The 15,380-nt window shown below is 48.8% G+C and overlaps 2 protein-coding genes across 2 annotated transcripts in view; both read left to right on the forward strand.

Annotated features, from left to right (window-relative positions):
• The window catches only part of LOC117387594 (NACHT, LRR and PYD domains-containing protein 1a allele 5-like), a 769,741-nt gene that overhangs the window by 621,252 nt on the left and 133,109 nt on the right, over positions 1–15,380 (forward strand). The gene's annotated exons all lie outside the window — the stretch shown is intronic.
• The window catches only part of cpxm2 (carboxypeptidase X (M14 family), member 2), a 40,755-nt gene that overhangs the window by 4,936 nt on the left and 20,439 nt on the right, over positions 1–15,380 (forward strand). The window contains exons 2-4 of the mRNA XM_033984408.2: positions 1,528–1,614; positions 12,061–12,170; positions 14,351–14,490. Coding sequence (XP_033840299.2) covers positions 1,528–1,614; positions 12,061–12,170; positions 14,351–14,490 — 337 coding nt within the window. The remainder of the gene's footprint in view (positions 1–1,527; positions 1,615–12,060; positions 12,171–14,350; positions 14,491–15,380) is intronic.

Here is a 15,380-nt window from a genome sequence, read left to right on the forward strand (position 1 = left end):
GGAGCTCTTCATCCTCCTGGAGCACTTCATCATCCTCCTGGAGCTCTTCATCATCCTCCTGGAGCTCTTCATCATCCTGGAGCTCTTCATCCTCCTGGACCTCTTCATCCTCCTGGACCTCTTCATCCTCCTGGAGCTCTTCATCCTCCTGGAGTTCTTCTTCATCCTCCTGGAGTTCTTCTTCATCCTCCTGGAGTTCTTCTTCATCCTCCTGGAGCTCTTCATCATCCTCCTGGAGCTCTTCATCCTCCTGGAGCTCTTCATCCTCCTGGAGCTCTTCTTCATCCTCCTGGAGCTCTTCTTCATCCTCCTGGAGCTCTTCATCCTCCTGGAGCTCTTCTTCATCCTCCTGGAGGACTCTTTGGACTCTGCTCTTCTTCTTCTCTTACTCCTCTTTTCTTGCTCTTCTTCTCTTGTTCTTCTTCTCTTGCTCTTCTTCTTCTCTCACTCTTCTTGTCTCGCTCTTCTTCTCTTGTTGTTCTTCTTCTCTTACTCCTCTTCTCTCACTCTTCCTCTCTCACTCTTCTTCTCTCGCTCTTCTTCTTCTTCTCTTGTTCTTCTTCTCTTCTTCTCTCACTCTTCCTCTCTCTCTCTTCTTCTCTTCTTCTCTCACTCTTCCTCTCTCACTCTTCTTCTCTCGCTCTTCTTCTTCTCTTGTTCTTCTTCTCTTCCTCTCTCACTCTTCCTCTCTCACTCTTCCTCTCTCACTCTTCCTCTCTCTCTTCTTCTCTTCTTCTCTCGTTCTTCTTCTTCTCTCGTTCTTCTTCTTCTTCTCTTATCTGTGCTGTAAATGGCACAGGGTCGGTCCCTGTGGAGCGTCACATAAACACTCTCAGATGTGAGCGCTATGTCAAGAATGTGGATCTGATTTACGCTCGGGAGAGGTCGGAAAAATCAGGAAAACTTCAGGAATTACAGGAGAGATGAGCTGGAGTTATCTGTCCGTGACGCTACTGGAAACGAGGGAGAAGTTTGACAGGAGACGACAGGATTTTATCATTTTCATTTAGTGCGATGATACTGAACCTGTCAGAGGAGCCGAGTACAGTTACATGTACTCTGTTATATTTACTCAGTTACATGTACTCTGTTACATTTAGTCAGTTACATGTACTCTGTTACATGTACTCTGTTACATTTAGTCAGTTACATGTACTCTGTTACATGTACGCAGTTACATGTACTCCTACACACTTTTACTCCCACCTGAATAATACTTTTTATTGAAGTCACAGTACTCTTACTTAGGTAAAAGTAAATGTAACTGAGTAAATGTAACTAAGTAAATCTGACCCTGCTCATTTACACAAAATAAATTGTTTTAATTTATTAATTTATTATTATTATTTGTCATCCACTGCTTCATATTTCACATATTCTGTCTGTACTCGTTTCAGTGAAGTTGTTTCTGATCAGTTTTCGTGTTTTCACTGAACTAAATGTGACTGAAAAATAAGCTCATGTTAAAAGTTGATGACGTCATCGTTAGGGGGAGATGGTGATGGGTGTCTCTGTTCTTTTTTACAGTGAAAGTGTCAAAAACCAAACCAGAGAAACTGAAGAAGAACTTCAACAGTGTTTCAGACGGAGAGCAGCTCAAGTCCACCACAGAGGGTGAGTCCTGGTTTAGTCCTGGTTTAGACCTGGGTTAGTCCTGGTTTAGTCCTGGTTTAGACCTGGGTTAGTCCTGCTTTAGTCCTGCTTTAGTCCTGGTTTAGTCCTGGTTTAGTCCTGGGTTAGTCCTGGTTTAGTCCTGGTTCAGTCCTGGTTTAGTCCTGGTTTAGTCTTGGTTTAGTCCTGGGTTAGTCCTGGTTTAGTCCTGGTTTAGTCCTGGTTTAGTCATGGGTTGGTCCTGGTTTAGTCCCAGTTTAGTCCCGGTTTAGTCCCGGTTTAGTCCTGGTTTAGTCCTGGTTTAGTCCTGGGTTAGTCCTGGTTTAGTCCCGGGTTAGTCCCGGGTTAGTCCTGGTTTAGTCCTGGTTTAGTCCTGGGTTAGTCCCGGTTTAGTCCCGGTTTAGTCCTGGGTTAGTCCTGTTTGGTTTTTTTTCATGATGAATGTCTATAACGCAAAAGCAGTATTAGCAGTTCGTAGTAGTAGTAGTAGTAGTAGTAGTAGCAGTAGTAGTAGTAGTAGTAGTAGTAGTAGTAGTAGTAGTAGTAGTAGTAGTAGCAGCAGGGCCGGCCCTGTCTATAAACAGACTGAGCAGCTGCTCGGGGCCCCGTGGCCTCCAGAGGGCCCCCAAGAGCCCAAACATTCATATTGAAAATAATGATGATTTTTTTTTTTTTTTTTTTTCTAAAAACCAAACGGCGCTCGAGTTTTTATACGAGTCTAAATGTCCGTCTTAAACCATTAGATGTGTTTTATTTGCAGTAGTTAAACGTTCTGCCTACATTTGTTTTGAGTCAGGCAGTGGTGTGGACAGCTCTGTGTGAAGGACCCTCCCTCCAGGTGCACTCTGGGAAACTGAGGCAGAGGGACATTTGAATGAGAGTTTGACAAACTAAAATACTTCAGTTAGTGAAGTTCAATTTATCCAAAGTTCAGGACATTGTGTGAAGATCAAACAGAGGAGCTGGACGTGTTTAACTGTGCAAAAAGACACAGAGGGACAGAGGACAGACAGGACACAGCTCAGAGGGACAGAGGGACAGAGGACACACCTTAGAGGGACACAGGACACACCTCAGAGGGACAGAGGACACAGGTGAGTCTGTTTATTACACTGGCTGTTTGTGTCTGATCCTTTTGTCTCTAAACTTCAGACGAGAGTTTAGTTAAAGCTTCTCTGTGTCACATTCAGTGTTTAGTCCTGAATGTTGTGAATGTTCATGGGGACAAACCACCGCAAAACGAGGACTTCATTTTGAGTCCTCACCGACGCCAGACATCGTTTTTACTGGTGTTTGATTATTGTAGTAAATCTAGTTGATTCCGTATGATTTTTACAGACACTTTTTCATCTTAGAACACGTCTCTTCTCCACTGAAATCTCCTCCTGGCTTTAATATTTATCACTTCCTCTTTGCAGACCCTGAGCTAACTGCTAACGAGCTAACTGCTAACGAGCTAACTGCTAACGAGCTAACTGCTAACGAGCTAACTGCTAACGAGCTAACTGCTAACGAGCTAACTGCTAACGCTAACAGCCCCTCTCATTATAACAGTGATGTGTTACTTTGTCCACACTTTGAACATTATGGACATGTGTCTTTTTAAAGCTCTGAACTCGCTCTGTTCAGTCCAGTTGTTTTTTTTTTTTTATTGTTTGTCAAATATAAAAAGTTTCACTGCAGCACAAGCAAATAATCAGCACTTAGCAGCGTTAGCATGATGCTATTGTAAACACAGCACTGAGCTGATCCTCTGTGACAGTCACGTGATTAAAGCTGCTCTTAATGTGCAGAACAATGTGCAGCTTTAAGGTCAGAGGTCACTGCTCTGTGAGATCAGCCGTGAGTCAAACAAGAGCCACAGATACAGTGGGATCGGCTCTTGGTATCGGCGGCTCATTGACAAGTACGAGTACTGGCCGATACTGGTGTCAGTGTCTGTGCAGCTCGACTCATTAATATTTGCATTTATGTGGCCCCCTAAAGGCTCGGAGTGGATCTGAGTATCAGTAGTAGTATCAGTAGTATCAGTAGTATCAGTAGTGGCAGTAGTAGTAGTAGTAGTAGCAGTAGTAGTACTATGAGCCCCTCTCGTTGACTTATAGTATTATGATTAGTCTTTAATAGATTTGCAGACTTCCTCCTGTGACAGAAACACAAACAGAAGAAACAGTAAAACACATGACCCATGACACAAACACACACACACACACAGACACGCACACACACACACCCCCACACACAGACACACACACGCACACACACACACACAGACGTCGCCAGCTTCATTTCACGTTTTATGAGCGTTCCGACAGAAACTTGGACATTCCCGAGTCGGAAAACGGGAACGGAATGAGGCTGGCACCGGTTTGGAAAAAAACATGGAAAAATTCAAATTCACGAATGCTTCAAGACTTAATAAGAGAAAGAAGAAACATCTGCTCTGGGTTCAGCTCAGATCAACTGCTACTTCTACTACAATTACAAATACTATTACTACTACTACTACAACTACAACTACGACCATGTTTTTTTTGGAAACATTGTATTTGAACGCGTTTAACGACGAGCGAGCCTGAGCCACGTCTTCATCAGAGTTATACTTACACACACAGGGCCGGCTCAGACTTTACGCAGACTGAGCAGCTGCTTAGGGCCCCGAGGCCACCAGGGGGCCCCCAAGAGTCCATACGTTTATACTGAAAATAACATATCGAGTACAGCAGCCTAAATGTCCCCCTGGAATACTTTAAAATCCAACAGAAACGAAGAAAAAACGTCTAGAATTTTAAATCAGTCACCAATAGCTGATCCAGGATTTGTCCACTGTCGGGGCCCCACAGACAAATTCAGCTTAGGGGCCCCTGAAAGCTGGAGCCGGCCCTGCTTCCATTATATTTGGAGGTTTATGTGAGTTTTGTCCTGCGTTTGCTGTTTTTGATGAAGGAACGATGTTAAAACGCGGCGTTAACGAACAAAAAAACTACAAAACTGTTTCTTTTGTTTGTGTTTCATCTGCACTGAGACGGAGCAGGTGAAGCCCAAAGGTCAAAGGTCAAAGGTCAAAGGCAGAACGACTGAGGCGCTCATGGACTTTACAGAAATAACATTTAAAATCCTGAGTTTGTTTTGGAGATGAACTGAGACCAGAGACGGATGAGACCTCCACATGTCCCCCAGACGAGTCCAACTGGAACGAGACACGCATTTATGGGACGGTTCAGTCCTGGTTTAGTCCTGGTTTAGTCCTGGTTCAGTCCTGGTTTAGTCCTGGTTCAGTCCTGGTTCAGTCCTGGTTCAGTCCTGGTTCAGTCCTGGTTTAGTCCTGGTTTAGTCCTGGTTCAGTCCTGGTTCAGTCCTGGTTTAGTCCTGGTTCAGTCCTGGTTCAGTCCTGGTTCAGTCCTGGTTTAGTCCTGGTTTAGTCCTGGTTTAGTCCTGGTTCAGTCCTGGTTCAGTCCTGGTTCAGTCCTGGTTTAGTCCTGGTTTAGTCCTGGTTTAGTCCTGGTTCAGTCCTGGTTTAGTCCTGGTTCAGTCCTGGTTCAGTCCTGGTTCAGTCCTGGTTCAGTCCTGGTTTAGTCCTGGTTTAGTCCTGGTTCAGTCCTGGTTCAGTCCTGGTTCAGTCCTGGTTCAGTCCTGGTTCAGTCCTGGTTTAGTCCTGGTTTAGTCCTGGTTCAGTCCTGGTTCAGTCCTGGTTCAGTCCTGGTTCAGTCCTGGTTTAGTCCTGGTTTAGTCCTGGTTTAGTCCTGGTTTAGTCCTGGTTCAGTCCTGGTTTAGTCCTGGTTCAGTCCTGGTTTAGTCCTGGTTTAGTCCTGGTTTAGTCCTGGTTCAGTCCTGGTTTAGTCCTGGTTTAGTCCTGATTCAGATCTGGTTTAGTCCTGGTTTAGTCCTGGTTTAGTCCTGGTTCAGTCCCGGTTCAGTCCTGGTTTAGTCCTGATTCAGATCTGGTTTAGTCCTGGTTTAGTCCTGGTTTAGTCCTGGTTTAGTCCTGGTTCAGTCCTGGTTTAGTCCTGGTTTAGTCCTGGTTTAGTCCTGGTTTAGTCCTGGTTTAGTTCAATAGTGAGGCTTACATGTAAACACACCTAAGCCACAGCAAAAAGATTCAATTGATTCCCAGAACATGTGGAGTTTGCGTGTTCTCCCTGTGTCTGTGTGGAGTTTGCGTGTTCTTCCTGTGTCTGTGTGGAGTTTGCGTGTTCTCCCTGTGTCTGTGTGGAGTTTGCGTGTTCTCCCTGTGTCTGTGTGGAGTTTGCGTGTTCTTCCTGTGTCTGTGTGGAGTTTGCGTGTTCTCCCTGTGTCTGTGTGGAGTTTGCGTGTTCTCCCTGTGCCTGTGTGGAGTTTGCGTGTTCTCCCTGTGCCTGTGTGGAGTTTGCGTGTTCTCCCTGTGTCTGTGTGGAGTTTGCGTGTTCTCCCTGTGTCTGTGTGGAGTTTGCGTGTTCTCCCTGTGTCTGTGTGGAGTTTGCGTGTTCTCCCTGTGTCTGTGTGGAGTTTGCGTGTTCTCCCTGTGTCTGTGTGGAGTTTGCGTGTTCTCCCTGTGTCTGTGTGGAGTTTGCGTGTTCTCCCTGTGTCTGTGTGGAGTTTGCGTGTTCTCCCTGTGTCTGTGTGGAGTTTGCGTGTTCTCCCTGTGTCTGTGTGGAGTTTGCTTGTTCTCCCTGTGTCTGTGTGGAGTTTGCTTGTTCTCTCTGTGTCTGTGTGGAGTTTGCGTGTTCTCTCTGTGTCTGTGTGTGGAGTTTGCGTGTTCTCCCTGTGTCTGTGTGGAGTTTGCGTGTTCTCTCTGTGTCTGTGTGGAGTTTGCGTGTTCTCCCTGTGTCTGTGTGGAGTTTGCGTGTTCTCCCTGTGTCTCTGTGGAGTGCAGGTCACTGAGGACTCTCTTTGTCTGAACTTGGCTCGTCCGTTGTTGAGCCTTTGAGCAAACACACTGACACTAAATCAGGGTTGATGGTTCAGATCCCAGAGGAGCCATAACAAAACACAACAAGAGTTTTATTAAAACAAGGCCTCACTGTGCTGAAGTTTAACAACAGAGGGAGCAGAGGATGAAGAGGAGGAGCAGAGGAGAGGAGGAGCAGAGGAGAGGAGGAGCAGAGGAGAGGAGGAGGAGAGGAGAGGAGGAGCAGAGGAGAGGAGGAGCAGAGGAGAGGAGGAGGAGCAGAAGAGAGGAGAGGAGGAGCAGAGGAGAGGAGAGGAGGAGCAGAGGATGAGGAGAGGAGGAGCAGAGGAGAGGAGAGGAGGAGCAGAGGAGAGGAGAGGAGAGGAGGAGCAGAGGAGAGGAGGAGCAGAGGAGAAGAGGAGCAGAGGAGAGGAGAGGAGGAGCAGAGGAGAGGAGGAGCAGAGGAGAGGAGGAGCAGAGGAGAGGAGGAGCAGAGGAGAGGAGGAGGAGAGGAGAGGAGGAGCAGAGGAGAGGAGGAGGAGCAGAAGAGAGGAGAGGAGGAGCAGAGGAGAGGAGAGTAGGAGCAGAGGAGAAGAGGAGCAGAGGAGAGGAGAGGAGGAGCAGAGGAGAGGAGGAGCAGAGGAGAAGAGGAGCAGAGGAGAGGAGAGGAGGAGCAGAGGAGAGGAGGAGCAGAGGAGAGGAGGAGCAGAGGAGAGGAGGAGGAGAGGAGAGGAGGAGCAGAGGAGAGGAGGAGGAGCAGAAGAGAGGAGAGGAGGAGCAGAGGAGAGGAGAGTAGGAGCAGAGGAGAAGAGGAGCAGAGGAGAGGAGAGGAGGAGCAGAGGAGAGGAGGAGCAGAGGAGAAGAGGAGGAGAGGAGAGGAGGAGCAGAGGAGAGGAGGAGGAGCAGAAGAGAGGAGAGGAGGAGCAGAGGAGAGGAGAGTAGGAGCAGAGGAGAAGAGGAGCAGAGGAGAGGAGAGGAGGAGCAGAGGAGAGGAGAGGAGGAGCAGAGGAGGGGAGAGGAGGAGCAGAGGAGAGGAGAGGAGGAGCAGAGGAGAGGAGGAGCAGAGGAGAGGAGGAGCAGAGGAGAGGAGGAGGAGAGGAGAGGAGGAGCAGAGGAGAGGAGGAGCAGAGGAGAGGAGAGGAGGAGCAGAAGAGAGGAGAGGAGGAGCAGAGGAGAGGAGAGGAGGAGCAGAGGAGAGGAGAGGAGGAGCAGAGGATGAAGAGGAGGAGCAGAGGAGAGGAGGAGCAGAGGAGAGGAGGAGCAGAGGAGAGGAGAGGAGGAGCAGAAGAGAGGAGAGGAGGAGCAGAGGAGAGGAGAGGAGGAGCAGAGGAGAGGAGAGGAGGAGCAGAGGAGAGGAGGAGGAGCAGAAGAGAGGAGAGGAGGAGCAGAGGAGAGGAGAGTAGGAGCAGAGGAGAAGAGGAGCAGAGGAGAGGAGAGGAGGAGCAGAGGAGAGGAGGAGCAGAGGAGAAGAGGAGGAGAGGAGAGGAGGAGCAGAGGAGAGGAGGAGGAGCAGAAGAGAGGAGAGGAGGAGCAGAGGAGAGGAGAGTAGGAGCAGAGGAGAAGAGGAGCAGAGGAGAGGAGAGGAGGAGCAGAGGAGAGGAGAGGAGGAGCAGAGGAGGGGAGAGGAGGAGCAGAGGAGAGGAGAGGAGGAGCAGAGGAGAGGAGGAGCAGAGGAGAGGAGGAGGAGAGGAGAGGAGGAGCAGAGGAGAGGAGGAGCAGAGGAGAGGAGAGGAGGAGCAGAAGAGAGGAGAGGAGGAGCAGAGGAGAGGAGAGGAGGAGCAGAGGAGAGGAGAGGAGGAGCAGAGGATGAAGAGGAGGAGCAGAGGAGAGGAGGAGCAGAGGAGAGGAGGAGCAGAGGAGAGGAGAGGAGGAGCAGAAGAGAGGAGAGGAGGAGCAGAGGAGAGGAGAGGAGGAGCAGAGGAGGGGAGAGGAGGAGCAGAGGAGAGGAGGAGCAGAGGAGCAGAAGAGAGGAGAGGAGGAGCAGAGGAGAGGAGAGGAGGAGCAGAGGAGGGGAGAGGAGGAGCAGAGGAGGAGCAGAGGAGAGGAGGAGCAGAGGAGAGGAGAGGAGGAGCAGAGGAGAGGAGAGGAGGAGCTGAGGAGAGGAGGAGCAGAGGATGAGGTCAGAGGGTCAGAGGAGCAGAGAATGAGGTCAGAGGAGCAGAGGAGCAGAGGATGAGGTCAGAGGGTCAGAGGGTCAGAGGATGAGGTCAGAGGGTCAGACTCGTGTTGACTCTCTCAGATTCCTGTTTGACTCATTTCCATCTGAAACACGTCTGAGACGCTTCAGTTTTAATGAGCTGATTTTAAATGAACCTTTTTGAGTTTGACAGATGAACGTCACAGGAATCTGGGCATTTTACATCTGCATAATTTATTTTACAAGAAGATTTGGAAACATGAAAAATGACTTAAAGGTAAAACTGGGTGACCTCCCCTTTAAAGGAGCAGTATGAGACTGAACTGACTCCTGTGTCTTTAAGTCGAGTTCTGATACTGACCTGGAGTGGAGAGAGAGAGAAAGAGTGATGAGAGAATGAGAGGGAGAGAGAGAGAAAGAGCGGGGGGAGAGGGAGAGCGCAAGAAAGAGAGAGAGGAAAGAAAGAGTGATGAGAGAGAGGGATAGGGAAAGAGTCAAGAAAGAAAGAGTAATGAGAGAGGGAGGGGGAGAGAGAGAAAAATAGACAGAGGAAAGAAAGAGTGATAAGAGCGAGAGGGAGTGAGAGAGGGAAGAAGAGAAAGATAGAGGGACAAAAAGAGAAAGAGAGAGGGAGAAAAGGAGAGGGATAAAGGAAGAGAAAGGGGGAGTAATAAAAAAGAAAGAGAAGGAAGAAAGCAGCTAATAAAAGAGAGGAGAAAAGTAGGGGGAGGACAGAAAGGAAAAAGAGAAAGAGAAAAATCCAGGTCTGAAATGATCCAGATGATTCTAGTGAAGGTGGAGTTTAAAAACACAGTGGAGCACTTCCTGTATCACCACATGATGACATCACAAGGTGGAATCTAAATCTGCAGGTTTGTGTTAAACATGTGAGAATGAAACAAAAAAACACAACTCCAGGTCTGTTTGTGACGAGGAAACAACATTAGAACAGATCAGAAAACAGCGTAACATGGACCATTTAAAGCTGCACTGTGTAACTTTTGTGATGGAGGGTCTGCCGTTGACTCGTCTCCATGGAGATGTCGTTGCTTTGCCTTGAATATTCCACATTATGGGATTAAATGTACGTATCTTACATTATGTCATTACCAGTGTTTAGTAAATATCTTGGAAAAACATGAGTTCTTACTGTTAACGTCCTCGCCTCTCCACAGATCTGACCTGTAGCTTGGCCCAGTGTAGAGCTTTAATTTACAGGGTTGTCATGTCAACGCGTCAGGCTGCGCCGTGTGGTCCCCGGGGAACATTTAGAATAAACACCACAGTCGAGTTTGACAATTCAGCGACGGGTTTTTAAACCAGAAAAAGCTCCAGTGAAAAACCAGGACTAGACCAGGACTAGACCAGGACTAAACCAGGACTAGACCGGGACTAGACCGGGACTAGACCGGGACTAAACCGGGACTAAACCGGGACTGAACCGGGACTGAACCGGGACTAAACCGGGACTAAACCGGGACTAGACCGGGACTAAACCGGGACTAAACCAGGTCTAAACCAGGACTAGGCCAGGACTAGACCAGGACCAAACGGGACTAAACCGGGATTAAACCGGGACTAGACCGGGACTAGACCGGGACTAGACCGGGACTAAACCTGGACTAAACCGGGACCAAACCAGGACTAAACAAGGAGTAAACAAGGACTAAACAAGGACTAAACCGGGACTAAACTAGAACTAGACCAGGACTAAAGCAGGACTAAACCGGGACTAAACCGAGACTAAACTGGGACTAAACTAGAACTAGACCAGGACTAAAGCAGGACTATAACAGGACTAAATGTGACAACTGTAAAACTGATTTATTCTTATTTACATAAACACTGAACATGATGGACGGGTTGTTTCTGTTATAATTTGGTGTTTTTGTTCCAGTCGATCGTCCAATCACAAAGCAGAATGAGCGTCACATGACTCTCTCTCATTTGGTTTAACCCTAAAATGTCTGTCTCTGATCTGAACGGGCCCTGCCTAAACCCCAGCCCCTGCAGAACAATCATGAGTCAGTGCTAGTGCAGCCTCTGCAGCTCAGGGAGGGCATCCGGAGGTTCTGGACATGAGGCCTGTCCATAAACTGAGATGAGACACTTGGACGTGTCTCTGCAGGACAAAGCTCTGGACACAGGGTCAGTATCATAGACTGTTTATATCAGGGGAGAACCAAACACTGAAACATGTTTAAAGCTGAGGGCCACAGACCAGAGTCGATACGGCGAGTCAAACGGTGGATTTAACGCACGTTTGACGGAGACATTGTCCCTTTAATAAGACTTGGAAGATTATTTTTAGGTGCGTGTCACGGTGTAATATGATGTTATTCAGGTTATAGACGTAGAATCTCATTGGTTTGTAGTAAAAAAAAACACTTTGATCAATTGGGCCAGTTTAGTAGGGCCAGCAAAAATTGATCTGCGGGCCGCATTTCACCCCTGGGCCTCGGTTTGGACAGCCTCGGTTTATATAAATGGACATAGCTAACCCGCTAGCCGCTCTGGCTCCAATTCACTGTCAAAAATGTGTCAAACTCACTCAGTCCACTTCTTTAAACAGTCTAAGGTCAGTAGTGTTTGTAATATTTATCCTTTCTTAAGTGAATAAACAGATCTAAATCCATTTTGGTTTCGGATGACATCATAACATTCTACAGTCGTTCTGTGCCGCCCGCCGCCATTTTGGTTCTTGTTGCTAATGTAAACAAACATAAGAAAACACACATGAACTGCACAAATATCCGGATTAAACCAGTTTTTAGGAACATTTCATCTTTCTGGTGTTAAATTAATGACCCTCTGTTCCCGTTAAAGCCAAATAAAAACAGCTTGAGAGAACCAAAGTGGCGCCGATGCCCTGACGTCCACGTGCGATCGGCCCGGATGCCCCGCCTGACGCTCGCTGGCACAAAACCGTATTTAACACAGATGTGGACTGTTAAAATCCATCTTTGTTAGGATGCAGATTTGTGTAGCAACAGTGACAGAAATGATCAGGTTCAACATTCGTGAGTTTAACTTTTGGATATTTCATCAACATTCCCCGGGTGTGCGATGCTAACTGGAGGCACTGCTCTGTCTGAAGCTCCGTTAGAGTTAAATTTGAGCTTTGTTTTTACACAATCTGACCAGAAAGAGCTGAACTATAACAGATGAGCTGATTTGTGCTGTTCAACAAGTCCCTCAAATAACATTACAGCCACACACTAGCTAGCATTAGCGTTAGCATTAGCTTTAGCCAACAGTTTTTCAGTTAGTTGCTCTCACTTTTTTTTTTTTTTTTTTTTTTTTGTGTAAAATCAATCTCCTAAACAGGGCCATGAACGCTGAACATTCCACTGTAGAAGTACATGCAGAACCCCACCTGTAAAATATTTTTAAAAGTCTAAATAATGATGGTGTACATATATTTGTTGTTTTTGCGTGTTCTCAGAGTGTCCTCCGATGGGACTGGAGACGCTGAAGATCGACGACTTCCAGCTCCACGCCTCCTCCACCAGACGCTACGGTTTAGGAGCTCACCGCGGACGCCTCAACATCCAGGTGAGTGTGCCAGATGCCCTCCCATCCTCCTCCCTGTGTGCGTCCTGTGCAGTAGCATTAGCATACAGGTGAGTGCGCGGGTCATACAGGTGAGTGTGCGGGTCGTACAGGTGAGTGTGCAGGTCATATAGGTGAGTGCGCGGGTCATACAGGTCATACAGGTGAGTGAGCAGGTCATACAGGTGAGTGTGCGGGTCGTACAGGTGAGTGTGCAGGTCGTACAGGTCATACAGGTGAGTGTGCAGGTCATACAGGTGAGTGAGCAGGTCATACAGGTGAGTGTGCGGGTCGTACAGGTGAGTGTGCAGGTCGTACAGGTCATACAGGTGAGTGAGCAGGTCATACAGGTGAGTGCGGGTCATACAGGTGAGTGTGCAGGTCGTACAGGTGAGTGTGCAGGTCATAGAGGTGAGTGTGCAGGTCATACAGGTGAGTGTGCAGGTCATACAGGTGAGTGTGCGGGTCATACAGGTGAGTGTGCAGGTCGTACAGGTCATACAGGTGAGTGTGCAGGTCATACAGGTGAGTGTGCGGGTCATACAGGTGAGTGTGCGGGTCATACAGGTGAGTGTGCAGGTCATACAGGTGAGTGTGCAGGTCATACAGGTCATACAGGTGAGCGTGCAGGTGTGGTACGAGCTTGTCTCTCACATGTGTGTCAGATGCCCTTCTGTCCTCACCCTGTGTGCGTCCTGTAGCGTTAGCATTAGCATTAGCATACAGGTGAGCGTGCAGGTGTGGTACGAGCTCGTGGGGCATCTGGATTCATCATAAATCAGAAGGATCTTGGCGCAGTGTGTAAACAGTGAAGTCCAGACACGTCAAGAGTCAACACTTTAAACTCACGCTCCCCCCTCCCTCTGTCCTCCCTCTCTCCTTCTTTCTCTCCCTCCCCTCCTTCTCTTCCTCTTTCTCTCTTTCTGTTTCAGACAGGGAGATGAGGGTTGGATCTTTCATTTTGTTTTAATGGAGCTGTCAGTTCAGTCTGAGCTTGACTTAAACACAAACTGTGACAGAAAAACCCCAGAGTAAAACCCCAGACCCGGAGTGAGCCCTAGACACATTTAAAGGAGCACTCTGGAACTTTTCTGACGGGAGGGTCTGCCTCCTGCTCGTTTCCATGGAGATGCTTTGATAAGGCTATTGGACAAAAGTCATTCAACTTTTCTGTTTTGCATTTATTTGATTCTTATTTTTATTGCTCTGAAATATCACAGGGTCATTCTGATCTGTGAAGAGGCAACCACCATTTAATACCATACTGTGGAACATTCCAGGCAAAGAAATATATCCACAGAGACCAGCAGGTGGCAGACCCCCCACCAGAACAGCTAAAATAATGCTCCGTAACATTCTCCATCGATATAGACATGTTTTATGCCACACTGTGGAAGATTATCGTCAAAGGGGCAACGTTTCCATGGAAACAAGCAGCAGGAGACTCCAGGTCAAACAGGTTTGTGCAGATCTGAGTCTGAGTTCGTTTAATAATGTGCAAATAAGAGACGGGAGCAGCTGGCCGTTTAGGATCAGAAGGAGAAGGTTTTATTACTTCTATTTTCTATTTGTTTATATTGTTCCTATTGGCCGCCCTGACCTCTCTGCGCTCCTATTGGCTGCTCTGACCTCTCTGCGCTCCTATTGGCCGCCCTGACCTCTCTGCGCTCCTATTGGCTGCTCTGACTCTCTCTGCGCTCCTATTGGTCGCTCTGACCCTCTCTGCGCACCTATTGGTCGCTCTGACCCTCTCTGCGCTCCTATTGGCCGCTCTGACCCTCTCTGCGCTCCTATTGGCCGCTCTGACCCTCTCTGCGCTCCTATTGGCCGCTCTGACCTCTCTGCGCTCCTATTGGCCGCTCTGACCCTCTCTGCGCTCCTATTGGCCGCTCTGACCCTCTCTGCGCTCCTATTGGTCGCTCTGACCCTCTCTGCGCACCTATTGGTCGCTCTGACCCTCTCTGCGCTCCTATTGGCCGCTCTGACCCTCTCTGCGCTCCTATTGGCCGCTCTGACCCTCTCTGCGCTCCTATTGGCCGCTCTGACCTCTCTGCGCTCCTATTGGCCGCTCTGACCCTCTCTGCGCTCCTATTGGCCGCTCTGACTCTCTCTGCTCTGCTATTGGCCGCTCTGACCTCTCTGCGCTCCTATTGGCCGCTCTGACCCTCTCTGCGCTCCTATAGGGCGGTCTGTACGAGGATGACCTGTACGACGGGGCGTGGTGCGCGGGCAGAGACGACGCCCTGCAGTGGCTCGAGGTCGACGCCCGGAGACTCACCCGCTTCACCGGAGTCATCACCCAAGGGCGCAGCTCGCTCTGGGCGTGAGTACCACCACCTGACCCCGCCCCTCCTCCTGACCCCGCCCCTCCTCCTGACCCCGCCCCTCCTCCTGACCCCGCCCTGAATGAGAGCACACTTGTGATGCATTATGGGATATATACTTTCTCTCTCTTCCTCTTCTTTCTTTCTGACACTTGAGGCTTCTCTCTTTCTCCCTTGTGACTCTTACAGGCCTTTCTCTCTTTTCCTCCTCTCTTCTCTCTCCTCTTCTCTCCCTCTCTCGCCTCCTCTCCTCCCCTCGCTCTCTTCCTCACCTTTCTGACACTTCCAGGCATTTCTCTCCCTCCTCCTTTTCTTTATCTCTCTCTTCCTTCTTCTTTCCTCTTCTCTTCCAGGTTTCTGTAGTTCTTGGAGCTCAGATCCCTGAAGCACAAATCACACACACACACACCCCAACACACATACACCCACACACACACACACACACACTACATACACACCCCTACATACATACACACGCTGCACACATACACCCCCACCGACACGCACACAGACACACACACACACACCCCCACACACACCCACACACACACCCCGACAGACACACACCCACACACCCCGACACACGCTGTGGTGCACTGCCCCCTTCAGGTGGGACGAGGAGCTTCACTGTGTCGACTTCACTCATTTCCAGCTCATCCGCTTTTTTTACCCTCAACTTATTTCAATTTTTATTCACAACAAAAAAGAGCGAGATGTAAAACTTATACCCTGTGTGTCAGATGCCCTCCCGTCCTCTTGTGTCAGATGCCCTCCCGTCTTCTCTTGTGTCAGATGCCCTCCCGTCCTCTTGTGTCAGATGCCCTCCCGTCCTCTTGTGTCAGATGCCCTCCCGTCCTCTCTTGTGTCAGATGCCCTCCCGTCCTCTCTT

Source organism: Periophthalmus magnuspinnatus, chromosome 19, assembly GCF_009829125.3.
Source record: "Periophthalmus magnuspinnatus isolate fPerMag1 chromosome 19, fPerMag1.2.pri, whole genome shotgun sequence".
Classification (NCBI taxonomy): domain Eukaryota; kingdom Metazoa; phylum Chordata; class Actinopteri; order Gobiiformes; family Gobiidae; genus Periophthalmus; species Periophthalmus magnuspinnatus.